General features: G+C 46.5%; 1 protein-coding gene across 7 annotated transcripts in view; it reads right to left on the bottom strand.

Annotated features, from left to right (window-relative positions):
* UBE3C (ubiquitin protein ligase E3C) overlaps nucleotides 1–14880 on the bottom strand; it is a 118040-nt gene that overhangs the window by 40101 nt on the left and 63059 nt on the right. For 6 of the 7 annotated variants that reach the window (XM_061166232.1, XM_061166234.1, XM_061166233.1 and 3 more), the window contains exons 14-17: nucleotides 7538–7642; nucleotides 6356–6443; nucleotides 6075–6172; nucleotides 5059–5191 (exon numbers count right to left, since the gene is read on the bottom strand). In XM_061166232.1, coding sequence (XP_061022215.1) covers nucleotides 5059–5191; nucleotides 6075–6172; nucleotides 6356–6443; nucleotides 7538–7642 — 424 coding nt within the window. The remainder of the gene's footprint in view (nucleotides 1–5058; nucleotides 5192–6074; nucleotides 6173–6355; nucleotides 6444–7537; nucleotides 7643–14880) is intronic. The other variant, XM_061166229.1, reaches the window with a different exon arrangement.

Here is a 14880-nt window from a genome sequence, read left to right as displayed (position 1 = left end):
TGCCCCCTCCGGTCTTCAGGCTCATTGGGCTGGGGGCGGGGGAGGAGCAGGCAGAGGGGCGGTCTTGCTGCCCTGGGTGGCTGAGGCGGGAGGTGGAGGGGCAGGAGGGGCAGGAGGGGCAGGCCCATTCGGCCTCACGTGATGGAGGCACATTGCAGCTCCTGCCCCGGCGCCTGCGCTCTTCTCTGCACCCACGTCCGTATAGCACCCACCCCGCGCCCACTGTTCGCTATATAGTCTCGGCGCCCGTATCCCGGAAGACCCACGGTGTGACGCAGGTCAGCAGCCGTCCTCGATGACCACAGCGTGCTGCCTGGGGGTCTGCCGAGTGTCCCCCAGCTCTGCCGCCTCCCTGGCGCCTCTTCAATGTCGTCAGGCCTGGGCCGGAGGCTGTGGTCCCCACCCAGTCGTCCCCCGGGAGCTCCCCTCACGTGGCGTCCTCTGGCTGCCCGCCTCCTGCTCCAAGGCCCCCCACGCCTGTCCCCACCACCCCACCATGCCTTCCCCGACTGGCTCAGCCGCAAGTCCTGTGAAATCACATGACGCGTCCGGACGTCTCCCCAGCAGGAATGTGTCGTCTCTGACCTGGGGACGTTCTCAGCTCTCTCTCCAGCAAGGATGGCATCTTCAAGGCTGTGGGCCTCCCAAGCTCACGTGACGCTCTCTCTGTCGGGGTCTCTGACACGTTGCTGGTGAGCCTTTCCTTGGAAAACCGTGCGTACAGAGCCTGGAAGGTCCCCGTGGCCCCAGCCTAGAGGTTCCATTAGAGACGTGCTCTCTGAGCCAGCAGACCTTCCTGTCCTTTCATGGGGTCTGGTGGCCACGGGCACCGCCTGAGGTCAGAGCCCCCGTGAAGGCCGTTCTGAACCACCAGGTGCTTCCTGACGGTAAGGACCAGGCATTGACAGAACAATCCAGAAAAAGGGCTCTCGGGTCCGGCCCTCCCACCATCCCACCAGAGGATGGACTGCTGGGGGTGAGCAGCTTTACAGACTGATCACAAACCCGAGTGCTCGCGCACAGGACCTGCCCCAGTAACTGCCCTTTCTGGCGGTCTTTCCCAGAACAGGCACCGCTGTCCAGCTGGAAACTTGTCCAGGCAGCGGTCCCTTCTGCTCAGTGACCGTCCCGACGGCACAGGGAGCACTCTGCTGCCCGTGGGGGCCAAGCGCTGCTTCTCCGTCCTCACGGCAGCTGTAAAGCCAGACTGCTTTCTACACTCATAAAGCCATGCTTCCCTGGAGTTCAGCTCTTCCTTTCCGGCTCTGTCACCTTCCTTTTGCTGCATGCTGTCATATAAGGTATGAAAGAGCAGCATAATATGCCATTTTGAACAAACTAGAAGCAAATTTTAGGGTTCTCTTCACAATTTTAAGGCTCTCTTGAAAACTCTTGACAATTTTTAAAGCAACATGGTTACTAAACTTTTTTTTTCTTCTTTACGACTAATAAGAGAAAGTAAATTTTAAGGTATGTAAGATAAACATTGCAGAAGGAAATGGCAACCCACTCCAGTATCCTTGCCTGGAGAATCCCATGGACAGAGGAGCCTGGCAGGCTACAGTCCATGGGATCACAAGAGTTGGACACGACTTAGCAACGAAACCAAGATAAATGTAAAGCTTTAACAAAACATATGGATATACTTTGAGCTTGAAAACTTTTCAGAAAAAGTAAATTAACTAAAAACATATCTGAATTTTGTATAAATAAAATATGTAAACTTAAAATATTATGAAAATAACACATCACAATTGCTTAGTAATTTTTAATTACATCAATGTCACTGGAAATTAAACAGAATTAGTAAAAGCACGCATAGAAGAAAAAACGTTATTATACATACGGACTTCACTTTTTCTCAAATCATGTCTGTAGAAATGCCTTTCTTATGGCAATCCTGAACACACTTCCAATACGAGATAAAAAGGGATGTCACAAGAAGTGCAAAGCTTTTGTGCCTGTGTGTAGCTGCCGCCACACCTTCACAAATTTCCTTTCCTTGACAGTGGTCCTCACACTGCATTCCCTGTCTTGCAGGGGTGGTCCCCACAGCTGCGGATACAGACCAGACAGCTGGACATCTTCCAGGAGCGTCCTGTCTCTTCCCTGCGCCCCAGGAGCGTGCCCAGCGCCATGAGCAACACTCGTGGGACTGCACTAGCCATGATGGAAAACACAGGGAAGTGCAACGGGCACTTCTCACTGGATCCCGTTTGCCGCAGGGGGCATGCTCAGGCAGAGGTGAGGGGTCAGCGTATGACCACACTGAGCTCCGGGCGGGAGCAACCAGAGGTGGCCCGGGAATCGTCAGAGCGGACTGCAGACAGACGGGGGGGGGGGGGGGTTCCCACAGCTCCAATTCCCCATCGCACCAGCAGGCTTGTTTCCACTTCTCCCAGCTGCTGGGGGCCCCACACATGTTCTGAGTGTTTCCATCAGTTTTGATACATTTTAACTTCTTATAATAGATTTGTGCATAATTTTGGCAACAAATGATACAACAGACTAGCATCTACATATATTTCATGCATTCATGACAAACAGTTCTTAATTTTTTCAGTGTTCTAGACTGAGTAGTTTTATCTGCCAGTGTTTTGAAATTGTCACAAATTTCCAAAAAGTTTGGCAATGTATTTCTTGGGGGAAAAAAAAAAAAAAAAATCTGCCTAAGTGGACCTGCAAAGTTCAAACCTGCATTGTTCAAGGGTCAACTGGACTTTGATTTTACCCTGTTATCATTTCTTCTTCAGAAAAACAAGGTAACAAATCTTGCCCACTAAACAAAATAAAATCAACACGCGGGGGAGCATGAGCGCGCTCTCAGGAACCGAGTCCAGCACGGCTGCAGCCGCCTCGCCCCGCACAGCGGACCACACGGAGCTCGCCGTGATGGAAGGCGCCAGCTCCACCGCCCTCTCAGAGCCATGGGACTCCCAGGGCAGGCACGCTCCCTGCCCACAGTCCACACGGACAAACGCACGTGTCACCCTGCTCACCGAGCTCCCAACTGCGAGAGACCACGCAGCTGCTCTGAGCTCCACACATCAGCTCGCTTGTCAAAGGAGGCGAGACCCACAACTCAGAAGACTGTTCTGAGACAATATGAGATATGAGAGCCCATAAAAAATGGCCACTATTTGCTTCAGTGACTAGATGATATATGGAAAAATCATATTAATTGATTAGATGTAAATGACCAGGCAACAAAGCACTTCAATTTTCCGTAAGTAAATTAAACATACTGAGATGATATTTAATTTTACAATCTGCATAGCAAAATATGAAAAATTTTAACATATGGTTTAAAACTTATTAATAAGGTCAGACTTAAACAATACTTTAAAGATTTAAAGCAATATAATATAGATATTATATGATTTTTCCAAATTCTTTAACCTCAGTGAGACTGTCAGCACGCACAACTGAGGAGCTGGAGCAGGACCAACTTCTGAGTGACTCTCAGTCCTAACGAAGGACTCATCAGAAACCCGGGGCTTGTGTCACTGAGCAGTAACGTCGTACCCTCCATGAGACGGTTTTAGAGTTAACTGAAAGGTGTTGCTAAGCACGTGTTCTCATTTTGGCGGAAGAGCTCAGAGATACTCGAGCCCCTGCCGGAAGCCCAGGTTCACCAAGCGCAGGAGCGGGTCTGCCGTGAACAGCCACGCCCTCCCGTGACCCCTCGCGTGGCACTGGGCTCCTGGCTCCCAAGTCCTGCCTCACGTGGCGCGCCGCAGGAAGCCTCCAGCATCAAGCACACCCCGGCTCTTCCCTGAACCCTCTGCCAATCGTGGCCAGTTTAACTCTCTGTTACAGCTTGTTTTTCTTGTTTTCAAGCACAAATTCAACAAACATCTACTGAGCGCTAGCTGTGGGGACCCTGGCTCAGAGCACGAGGCCCTCAGTGAAGCGGGAGACACAGAGACAGGACTGCCAGCACAGTGACACGCAATAAGACAATGACTACGTAACTCATCTGTGAGGGACTGTAGGCCCCAAAGGAGCGAGAACTTTTGCTTCTTCCCCAAAATATCTTAGACTAGGAATCAGGGTATCTGACTGTTGCCTCACTTACACAAAAAGCTTTGAAGACATGACCTCCCAGGTGAGGGTAACCTGTGCAGTGGCGCACTCAGTCTGCGGTACTTGACCTTAGAGGGCCACGGCACAGACTATGTAACAAAACTAAGTTACGCGAAAAACAAAAATTTTGCACACAAAATCAAGAACAGAGTAAGGGAACAAGTGATGTCAGCATTCCTCTACTGTTCCTATAAAATGACAAAAGTAGCTTTTTATCTGAGAAGAGAGAAAGTATTCAAAATAAGAGGCTCTGCTTTTCTGGAAGAAAATTAAACTGCTGCCCCAGAAGAACAGGCAGTTGCTATCCCACATCTGGCAGCCTCCTGTCACCTGCACTGATGTAACACTGATTTCATGTGATAGCATGGATACCAAATTCCGAAGTTAGAATTATTAATAAGTAAATTAGTAACACTAAAACTGTTAGCACTGACCGCCAAAGATTAACATAAGACAAAAATGTGTCATTCACCTCTAAACGCTGTCCAAATTAACATTGTAATTCTCTTTTATCTAACAGAAGTGTCACTGAAGCACACTCACCTTTTTATCAAGAAATTTGGATTGCAATGGTATTTACTTTAGTATATTTAACTTGGCTTACATTTTATGATATTTGCATAGACTGTTATAAACAAAATACAGTCTGTATGTGTCTCTCCAACATTTTTATAATTAAAGCTTGTCAACTAAATTTTAAAGACAGATATTTGGGGGCAAGAAGAGTTTCTTAAGAAAGGAAACAACAAAAACAATATCTGAAAGGCTTCTGTAGCAATAAGTATTTGCCAATCTTAGAATTATTATTTGATAATAGATATACATTCCCCCAAATCTGATGTACTACATTTGTTTTAAACAGTCATCACAGAATAAGACAATCAACACTAATTTTTGTAATGATCACCCTTTCCTATAACCCCCCCAGCCTCCCCTTGCCATATGAACACATAAAGAGAGAATGATACATACCATTTTCCGGGGAAAGTTTGTCATAAGCATCTTCATAAATATAATTCCTTCTTATTGTGACATTAATTCCATCCAGAAATGGACCATCTCCTTGAACTTCCTGCTTATCTGCATAAATCAACCTTTGAAAGATCTAACAGAGGAGAAACTATAAGGTTACTTGAAAACAACAGACATTTCATCACAAACACAAGCAACAAAAAGGAAAACTATTAAATAAACCTTAACTTCTTTATATGCATAAATCCTGAGACAAGTTTTAAAGGCCAAGATACCAAATATTGATGTTATACCTTATCAATAAATGTGCAGTATTTACGTAATATTGCTCCTTTTCCCCACTTCACCACAAATTTTTAGAATCCCTTGCTATGGCACATTTTCGTTACTTCCTTCTGGAGACTTCTATACAACTCCAGGTGGAGCAGGATTCTATGCAACTCCAGGTGGAGCAGGATTCACAGGGCGGCTGTGAGAAGCGGTGCACCGATGCTGCTGGTATCAGTAGGGCAATCCCCAGGGTGAGAAAACCCCAGGAGTAGGTTTTACGCTAAAAGTCCAGTAGAGGGCGCTCAGGAGTTATGGAACACCATGTGTGTATGAGTTTGGAAGCTGTGTGGGGTTTCTTTTCTTTTTTGTACTTTTTACTGGAATATAGTTGATTTACAATGTTGTGTTAATGCGAGTGTTTTAATGAAGAAATGTCAACAGTGTTAAATGTTCACCCTGTGAGAAGAGTGGGGAGGCCTAAAAACACCATCTTGAAGCTGTTTCGTAAGCAGTGAAGTGTGGCAGTTTTCAGAAATTTGCTAAGTTAAGTTGGTGAATACAAACAAAACATCCTTCAACAGGTATTTAGTTGGGTTATGCTTTTATAAACCATGGTCAACTACTACATCTAGTGAGAAAACATACTACTTAATCACAGGCACTAGCCAGCTTTAGAAAATTTCCCACTGGTGTTACTTTTAAAGACTGAGCCCGCTGAGTCAACTGGCAAAGAACCAACTGCATACCTTCACCCGCTCCTCAAACGGAACCACAAAGGGCAGCTGGGTCAGGATGGCAAGCTGCCTCTCCTCGGACACGGACAGCGGCGGGGACTCCAGACCTACTGCAAGCAGAGAACGCCCTGTGAGGCCGCCCGTCCCCTCCAGACTCGGGGCTGCGCTCTGTGAGGCAGGGGGTACTACTGGGGCTGCCAAGGGCGGGGTGGGGCTGGCCACCTGGGCACGAGGTGCTTTCCCGTGACGACTGAGGTCAGAAACCACAGGTCGGGAGCCCGCAGAGCACTCACCGTCCAGCGTGGACCGCAGGGGCCCGATCCTCCCCATGCGCCGGAACCGCCATGCACTCCTGGACGCCGGGACGTAGAGCTGGGTGACCTGTGGGGCCACAGCCTGCTCAGCGCCTGCCCGACCTCAGTCCCGCCCGCGCCTTCCCAGAGGACCTTCCCACGCTCTCTCCCCTAGGCGGGCCACCCTCTACACTTTCACACTGCAGTTATGCTTCCTAAATACACTCCAGGGAACTCTCTACTTGCTCTAATCAACAACATGTAATATCTGGACATAGTGAATCACCACACAATGATCGCTTCACAAAGAAGCCATATCACCCTTAAAAACTAGCAGTTTATTACCATTACCAAATATTCATGTTCTCATGATTAAAAGAAGTTGTGTGAATGAGTAGCCAAATAAGGCTGGTAGAGTATTAACCCACTGTCTCACAGATCCCCTCCATCTGACCCTGTCAGAAACGCCCACGGGCCCGAGGCCCTCACTGCTACAGGACCAGCCGCAGCTCCTCAGCCTGGGCTGTGGGCAGGGCTGGGCGCCACACGCTTAATGCAAAGATGCAGCATGCATGCAGACAAAGCAATGCTTCTAAAACACTCCTGATGTTTCTTTTCTTTAACATTTCTGTAGTTATGCTTCTTCTATACTTAGTCACTCTCTGCCCCAGCCCCAAGATTCTAAGATGAATCCAGTCATGTGTTTTCCTGACAAACAAAAATGAAAACACCCCGAGTCCTTTGGTAATGTTATTTTCATTATTTCAGAATATGTTACACTACTGAATTTACATCTAGATCTCAGTAATATTCACATTTGTCTCCATCCCTTCAGAAAATCATAAATAAGTTCCATCTCTTTTAAGTATTAATACTAAAAATATATTGATACAATGAAAGAAAAAGTTTTTCAACTCCGCCCCCCCCCCCAAAAAAAAAACCATTACACGTCAATACACTTTGTGGTTTAGAGCAAATTAGGATTAACAACAAATGCAGGATGCATGTGTAAGCCAGAGATACTGTTATGCGTTCTCTTATGTGATCTGAGAGTCAGCAACAAGTTTATTGTTAATATTAATTACAAAATAAACAACTTCAAAAGATTTATTCTTCTCAGAAAATATACAAGCTGAAAAAGTAAGTTTAATGAAGAATATGTAAAAGATCTTCCAGGAATACCTTATCTGCTTTAATATCCTCTTGCTCTGACAGCCAGTGATTGGGGGGGCAGAAGTTCCTCCGTGTGTCCCTGGACTTCAGCATCTTCACCAGGTTGGTGATGACCTGAGGGGGGAACAGGACCAGGTCACGCAGGCAGCCCAGGGACACCCGCACACCACAGAGGCAGAGGCACGCACAGCTTCCGTCAGCGCCCGGGATGGGGGCCCTCCGTGAGGGGCCGCTAGACCAACGGCAAACCCACTCACGGGAGAGCGTCTCACTGTGACCACAGGAGGAAACTTATGTACAAAGTGGTCAAGTACCCACCAAAAAAGAGAGAAAATGACACAAACCCGTGCAAGGGTTGACTTTTTAAAAACTACAAGGGAGGCAGTAGTTTTTTCTGAAAAACACTCTGTTTGAGGGTGCTGGTGGGAAGAGGGGGGCAGTGTCCTAGATGCACCTTGTACATCTTCCAGAGACATTTTCAGTATCTACCAAACGGAAGCCTCTGGAGTCCGTCTATGTCCCCCCGAATTCCACACAAACCCAGCCGATCCTCCTTCAGAAAGCCTTCCCGCACGCTCTGGTTACCCAACGCCACCCGCTATCCCAGCCCAGACCCGCACTGCTGGGAACATCAGCCCCTCGGTAAACAGAACCCTGCCATGAGCCCCCGGAAACAGAAGGCGACTCTGCCTACCTAGAAAAGCAGTTGGCACCCAATGATTGACAGTGGTAAATCCTGTGATGGATGATTAAAGATATCTAACAGTACTGTCGGGCTTCAAAAGACACGAAGTTATACACTAAACAGAAATGTGTTTTGCAGTAAACAAAGATAAACCAACATAAAACTGGGAGACCAAAGTGTCTTTACAAGACCAAGGCCTTTACAAGCAGGAGCTGATCCTGCAACCGCTATGTACTTAGTGACTCTGACTCCGTTTTCTGATAGTCAGCCAGGCTTCTGTACACACTGCCTCTAACTCAGTAAAATACAATTTGAACAAAGAATTAGGAAATGTCATTCTGCGTCCAACCAAAGTGGGAGAGAGGGGGGTTGCTATCTCGGGCCTCCATGACACAGACTCCAGCTGGATCATATAACCAGGAAAGAGAAAAAGTAACACCTGAGCAGCTTGGCCATCCAGACAGAACGACACCAGTGAAAACTGCTCAAGATCTAGAACACAGCTCTTACACTGGTGGGCGTATGCTGTCAGCTTCGCTTTGACGCCCACCGCACGGCATCTTAAAGCCTACTAAGACGCCACGGCAAGGAGCCAGCACAGGTGGGCAGTGAGAGATGGTCATCCTCCACGCGCAGCCACGGCGCCTGCGCGGGGGTTAGGCCACACACACGCACTGTTTGATGACGACTGGGATTAAGCGCGGCTGAAGTGGACTGGGAAGAGCCGAGCGCCCGGTTCCACCTGGCTAACTGCTGGTCCCAAGCAAAGCCTGGCCGCTGACCTCATGTACCTGACTCCTGGGTGTCTCCGTTTTGCTCTTCAGGGGAAACGGTAACATCTCAGTGAGGTACGTTTTAAGTGCTCTTCCAACAGTGGGACAGAAGCAGGATCCCTGGGTATGATGAACGTGACACCGTCTCTCTCCTTTTATACACCCACACTGGTATTTTAAGTAAATTCAGGTTTAACAGCTATTGTGCTGAAACTTACCCACCACCCACCACTGTCGACAAAAGCCTGCCTTCTGACAGTTGCTGTGTGCGTCCACAGGCACCGGTTCACCTGCGGCTCCCGCGCACCCCGCCCCGCACCTCCCCGCGTCCTGACTCCTCCGCACAGCACAGCTGGAGACGGCGCTCTGCGGAGTGGTCACAGCCGCCTGACCCCAGGAGGCGAGCTGTCCTCCACCTCCTGGCGCTCAACACCAGCCAGCCCCTCCTGCCGAGGACGTTTCTGTTCCAGAGGAGGCAAACACGAGTCAACTCTTCAGAGCTAATTAATGCCATAATTTACTTTAAATTACTGTGAAACTGAACATACACTTTCAATATAGGTATTCCCTTCCGTACTTTCATATTCTAAAGATGAAAAAGAAGTAACAAAAAATGTCCTATCCTGGTATCACTGATCCACTTTCAAAAATAAAGGAAAGAAGGCTGGCCTGGAGGCTCAGTGGTCAAGAATCCGCCTGCCAGTGCAGGAGACCCGGGCTTGATCCCTCACTCAGGAAGACCCCACGTGCTCTGGAGCAGCCAGCTCTGGGAGCCGCAGCCCCGGAGCCCGAGAGCCCGTGCTGCACTGGAGAAGCCACCGCCATGAGGAGCGTGTCACGGCCACTGGGGAGCAGCCCCGCAGCAACGAAGACCAGCACAGCCCAAAGAAGATACACACCTCAACGCTTTTAAAAACTAAAGGAAAGGGAAAGGTGGGCATGGCAGAGGGGAGAAAGGAGGAAGGACAAGGCACGGGGTGAGCTGGGCCTGAGCGCCAGCGAGGAAGGGGTGGCAGAAGCCACTGGCAAAAGCGCATCTGAAAGGGCTCAGGAAACAAGACTTGAAGACGCCATGGAGAACACAGCACAGCTGGTAAAGCTCTCAGATAAACAGCAAATAAAGTTCTTAGTGTAACTCTCTTCTAAACAGTGCTCTATTCAAACGGTATCTCAAATACAGGTTTTTAAAAAGTATAAATGTACCCCAAATATCACACAGGATGTACTAGTATCTAAAATGCATTTCTGTTTATCTGAAATCCAAATTTAACTGGGTGACACGTATTTCTATGTATTGTATTTGGCAACATGAGTCCTGGACTAATTCCCAAAATATTTTAGAAATGTCATATCTCCTAAGAACATTTTTGTCCTTTATTTAAACTATTTTTTCTAAGTTGTTGAGAAAAATACAAACTTTAAGAAACTGTGAAAATTTAACTGGATCCAGAGGGTCAATACCAAAATCAGATTGATTATAGTCTTCACAGACACAAATGGAGAAGCTAAAAAAAAAAATATGGAGAAGCTCTATACAGTCAGCAAAAACAAGACCTGGAGCTGACTGTGGCTCAGCTCATCAGCTCCTTATGGCAAAATTCAGACTTAAATTGAAAAAGTAGGGAAAACCACTAGTCATTGCAGTGTGGCCTAAATCAAACCCCCTATGACTATACAGCGGAGGTGACAAATAGATTCAAATGACTGGATCTGGCAGACAGAGTGCCTGAGGAACTATGGACAGAAGTCTGTAACACTGTATATAGGAAGCGCTGACCAAGACCACCCCCAAGGAAAACAAACCAAGAAGGCAATGCAGTTGTCTGAGGAGGCCTTACAAACAGCTGAGAAAAGAGCAGTGAAAGGCAAAGGAGAAAGAGAAACCCACCTGAATGCAGAGTTCCAAACAGCAAGACGATAAGAAAGCCTTCTGAAGTTAACAATGTAAAGAAACTGAGGAGAACAATAGAATGGGCAAGACTAGAGATCTCTTCAAGAAAATTAGAGATACCAAGGGAACATTTCATGCAAAGATGGGCACAATAAAGGGCAGAAACAGAAAGGCCCTAATAGAAGTAGAAGATGTTAAGAAAAGGTGGCAAGAATACACAGAAGAACTACACAAAAAAGATCTTATTGACCTGGATAACCACGACGGGGTGTGTGATCACTTACCTAGAGCCAGACATCCTGGAGTGTGAAGTCAAATGGGCATTAGGAAGCATCACTACGAACAAAGCTAGTGGAGGTGATGGAGTATCAGGCAAGCTATTTGAAATCCTAAAAGATGATGCTCTGAAAGCGCTGCACTCAATATGCCAGCAAATTTGGAAAACACCACAGTGGCCACAGGACAGGAAAAGGTCAGTTTTCATTCCAATCCCAAAGAAAGGCAATGCCAAAGAATGTTCAAACTACCGGACAATTGCACTGATTTCACGTGACAGCAAAGTGCTAGTCACTCAATGCTGTTGACTCTCTGTTACCCCATGGACTGTAGCCTGCAAGGCTCTTCTGTCCACAGAACTCTCCAGGCAAGAATACTGGAGTGGTTACCATTCCCTTCTCCAGGGGATCCATCCAACCCAGGGGCTGAATTCAGGTCTCCTGCATTGCAGGCGGATTTTTTACCGCTGAGCCACCAAGGAAGCCAATATGCTAGCAAAGTAAAGCTCAAAATCCTTCAAACTAGGCCTCAACAGTACATGAACTGAGAAATTCCAGATGTACAAGCTGGATTTTAAAAAGGCAGAGGAACTAGAGATCAAATTGCCAACATCTGTTGGATCAGATAAAGCAAGAGAATCCAGAGAAACATCTACATCTGCTTCACTGAGTACGCTAAAGCCTCTGACTGTGTGGATCACAACTATGGAATATTCTTAAGAGATAAGAATACCAGACCACCTTACCTGCCTCCAAAGAAACCTGTAAGCAGGTCAAGAAGCAACAGTTATAACTGAACATGGAACAATGGACTTGTTCAAAATTGAGAAACAAGTACATCAAGGATGTATATTGTCACCCTGCTTATTTAACTTATATGCAGAGTACATCATGTGAAATGCCGGGCTGGAAGACTGCCGGGAAAAATAACAACTTTAGATATGCAGATGATACCACTCTAATGACAAAAAGCGAAAAGGAACTAAATAGCGAGCCTCTTGAAGAGGGAGAAAGAGGAGAGCGAAAAGCTGGCTTAAAACTCAACATTCAACAACGAAGATCATGGCATCTGGTCCCATCACTTCATGGCAAATAGATGGGGGAAAAAGTGGAAACAGCAATGCATTTTCTTTTCCTGGCCTCCAAAATCACTGTGGATGGTGACTGCAGCCATGAAATTAAAATAGGTTTGCTCCTTGGAAGAAAAGTTATGACAAACCTAGACAGTGTATTAAAAAGCAGAGACATTACTTTGCCTACAAAGCCATACAGTCAAAGCTATGATTTTTCTAGTAGTCATGTATGGATGTGAGAGTTGGACCATAATGAAGGCTGAGGGCTGAAGAACTGATGCTTTCGAATTGTGCTGGAGAAGACTCTTGAGAATCCCTTGGACTGCAAGGAGATCCAACCAGTCCATTCGAAATGAAACCGACCCTGAATATTCACTGGGAGGACTAATGCTAAAGCTGAAGCTCCAATACTCTGGCCACCTGATGCGAACAGCCAACTCACTGGAAAAGACCCTGAAGCTGGGAAAGACTGAGGGCAGGAGGAGAAGGGGACGACAGAGGATGAGATGGTTGGATGGCATCACCAACTCAATGGACATGAGTTTGAGCAAGCTCCGGGAGATGGTGATGGACAGGGAGGCCTGGTGTGGTGCAGTCCATGGGGTCGCAAAGAGTCAGACACAACTCAAATTCTGTGATTTCAAAACACCTTTAAACATATTCCCTTTCTGTACATTCATTTTTAGTACCACAAGCTGCTAGAAATATTTAGTACTGGAAAACCAAAGCTCACAGAAGTAACCATTAAAAAACCACATGAAGTGATGAAAGAGTGTCAAAGGCAATGAAGACTGGAGTAACAGTTTTAAACTGGATCAACACACACCCAGTGCTGAGATCAAAAAGACAGTTTTCCTCTCAGTTAATTTTATTAGACTGCCTGGCGCAGATATGCCTACTACAGAAGACAGTATGGACACCGAGAGACTGGCAAGGTTTTAGATTTAAACAGGGCTTCAGTCACTGGGGTGCAAGTCTGCACAATGAGACACGAGGTCACTGACGCCTGCCCCATGGGGACTGACTGCACCCCGGCCTGGAGCCTCCGGCTGACAAGCACCCGCAGAAGGCACCACCAGCAGCAACTCTAACTCCAGTCAACAGCTGTCAACCGATCCTGAGGAGATCCTGAGACAGTAAGACCCGAGAACCAGTGTGTTACAAAATATGAACAAAGATAACAAACAAGCAAACACCAGGATGACTAAGATGTACCAGCTCAACACAGTTTTAGCAGGGTTTTAGCAGTTATAAATGGGTCTTTTCGTGTTTATGCCATGCGTTTTACTCAGCTCCCACATCGTACTCTTCCGCGCTGGAGCTAAACCTTAAATAAACACTTGAGAACTACCAAGACAATTTAAACAAACGTGTCTGATTACTTGCCACTGAAATTAAAAACAAAGGCACTCCCGGGTGGTCTGGGGGCCAGGACTCTGTGCTGTCACTGCTGAGGGCCCTGGGGCCACTCCCTTGTTAGGGAGCTGGGAAACCAAACAGTGACACCCAGGAGCAGGTTTCCCTTAAACCCAGTGTTAAAAGACCAAGCAGAGAACTGGTTAGAGACACACAGATGTCTCATAGAAGTCACACCTGACCACTGTCCAAGCTCAAGGTTTCAATTTAACAAGCACTGTTTCAAAGATTACTGTATGTTTGATAGTCCACTGGCTATCAAGATCACAAGAAAATCTTGACTGATGACCTTAGGGAAATAGTCTTAAGCATTACATATTTTACATCATATAAGAAAATTCACACACATAAATAATGTATCTGATGAGAACTTAAAGCTATGAAGGCTCAACTATGACATTTCTGAGTGGAGACCACTGACATTTAACTTTATTAGTGCAACCAAAGAAAAGCATATATATTCCAAAATTGCAAAGGTACCTGTAATAATCTTTTGATCTTAAATGTAGTAGGCAAAATCAAATTATCTTAGGTAATTGCCTTAATAACTTTAAAACAAACACCAGGACAAGGCACATAACTTACGGGAACCTAACTGTGGTACATGTGTGATGTGATTAATATATAATAAACCGTTTTTCAGATTTAGATTTCCCAATGAAGAGTATGTGAAAAGGAAGTACAAGAAAAACCAGTAAAGTACCAGCTCTAAGATTATTCTCTCACAGAAGGCCAGAATGATTTTCCCCCTTGTAATCCTAAACTCAGAATGACTTCAGCAGTTCTGTGCCTGTCCTGCATGCTCTTAGCTTTGCTGCTGAGTCTCTTTCCTTGTGTAGTGATGCTCAAAGAACAGGGACTCTGTTTGATTTCATTCATGGTTCCCCAGCACAGGGCAGCACCAGGGTTCCTGGGATAAACACCGTAGGTGTTTAAAATAACTGACAGTAATGATACCCCAGTCTATAAAAGTCCTTAAGTATTTGATATGGATTCCTGCTGTCGATGGCTAACCTAATTTTATAGAGCCGTTAGTTATCAGCATTCTCCAGCATGTTTAGAACACTACAAAATTACTTCATAAGGTATCCACTTTATTGAGTAGGCAAAACCAAAGCCAAAAAAAACTTTCAGAGACAGAGAAAGACATGGCAGGCAGCTCGGCCACTTTGGAGGAAGCCTCGACCTGCCTCACTGGTCAACACTGATGGATAACGGTAGCGCGGTTCAATCACAGCT

The sequence above is a fragment of the Dama dama genome, chromosome 18, assembly GCF_033118175.1.
Source record: "Dama dama isolate Ldn47 chromosome 18, ASM3311817v1, whole genome shotgun sequence".
Lineage (NCBI taxonomy): Eukaryota > Metazoa > Chordata > Mammalia > Artiodactyla > Cervidae > Dama > Dama dama.
Note: the sequence above shows the minus strand (reverse complement) of the source record. Positions and strands in the feature narration are given on the sequence as shown.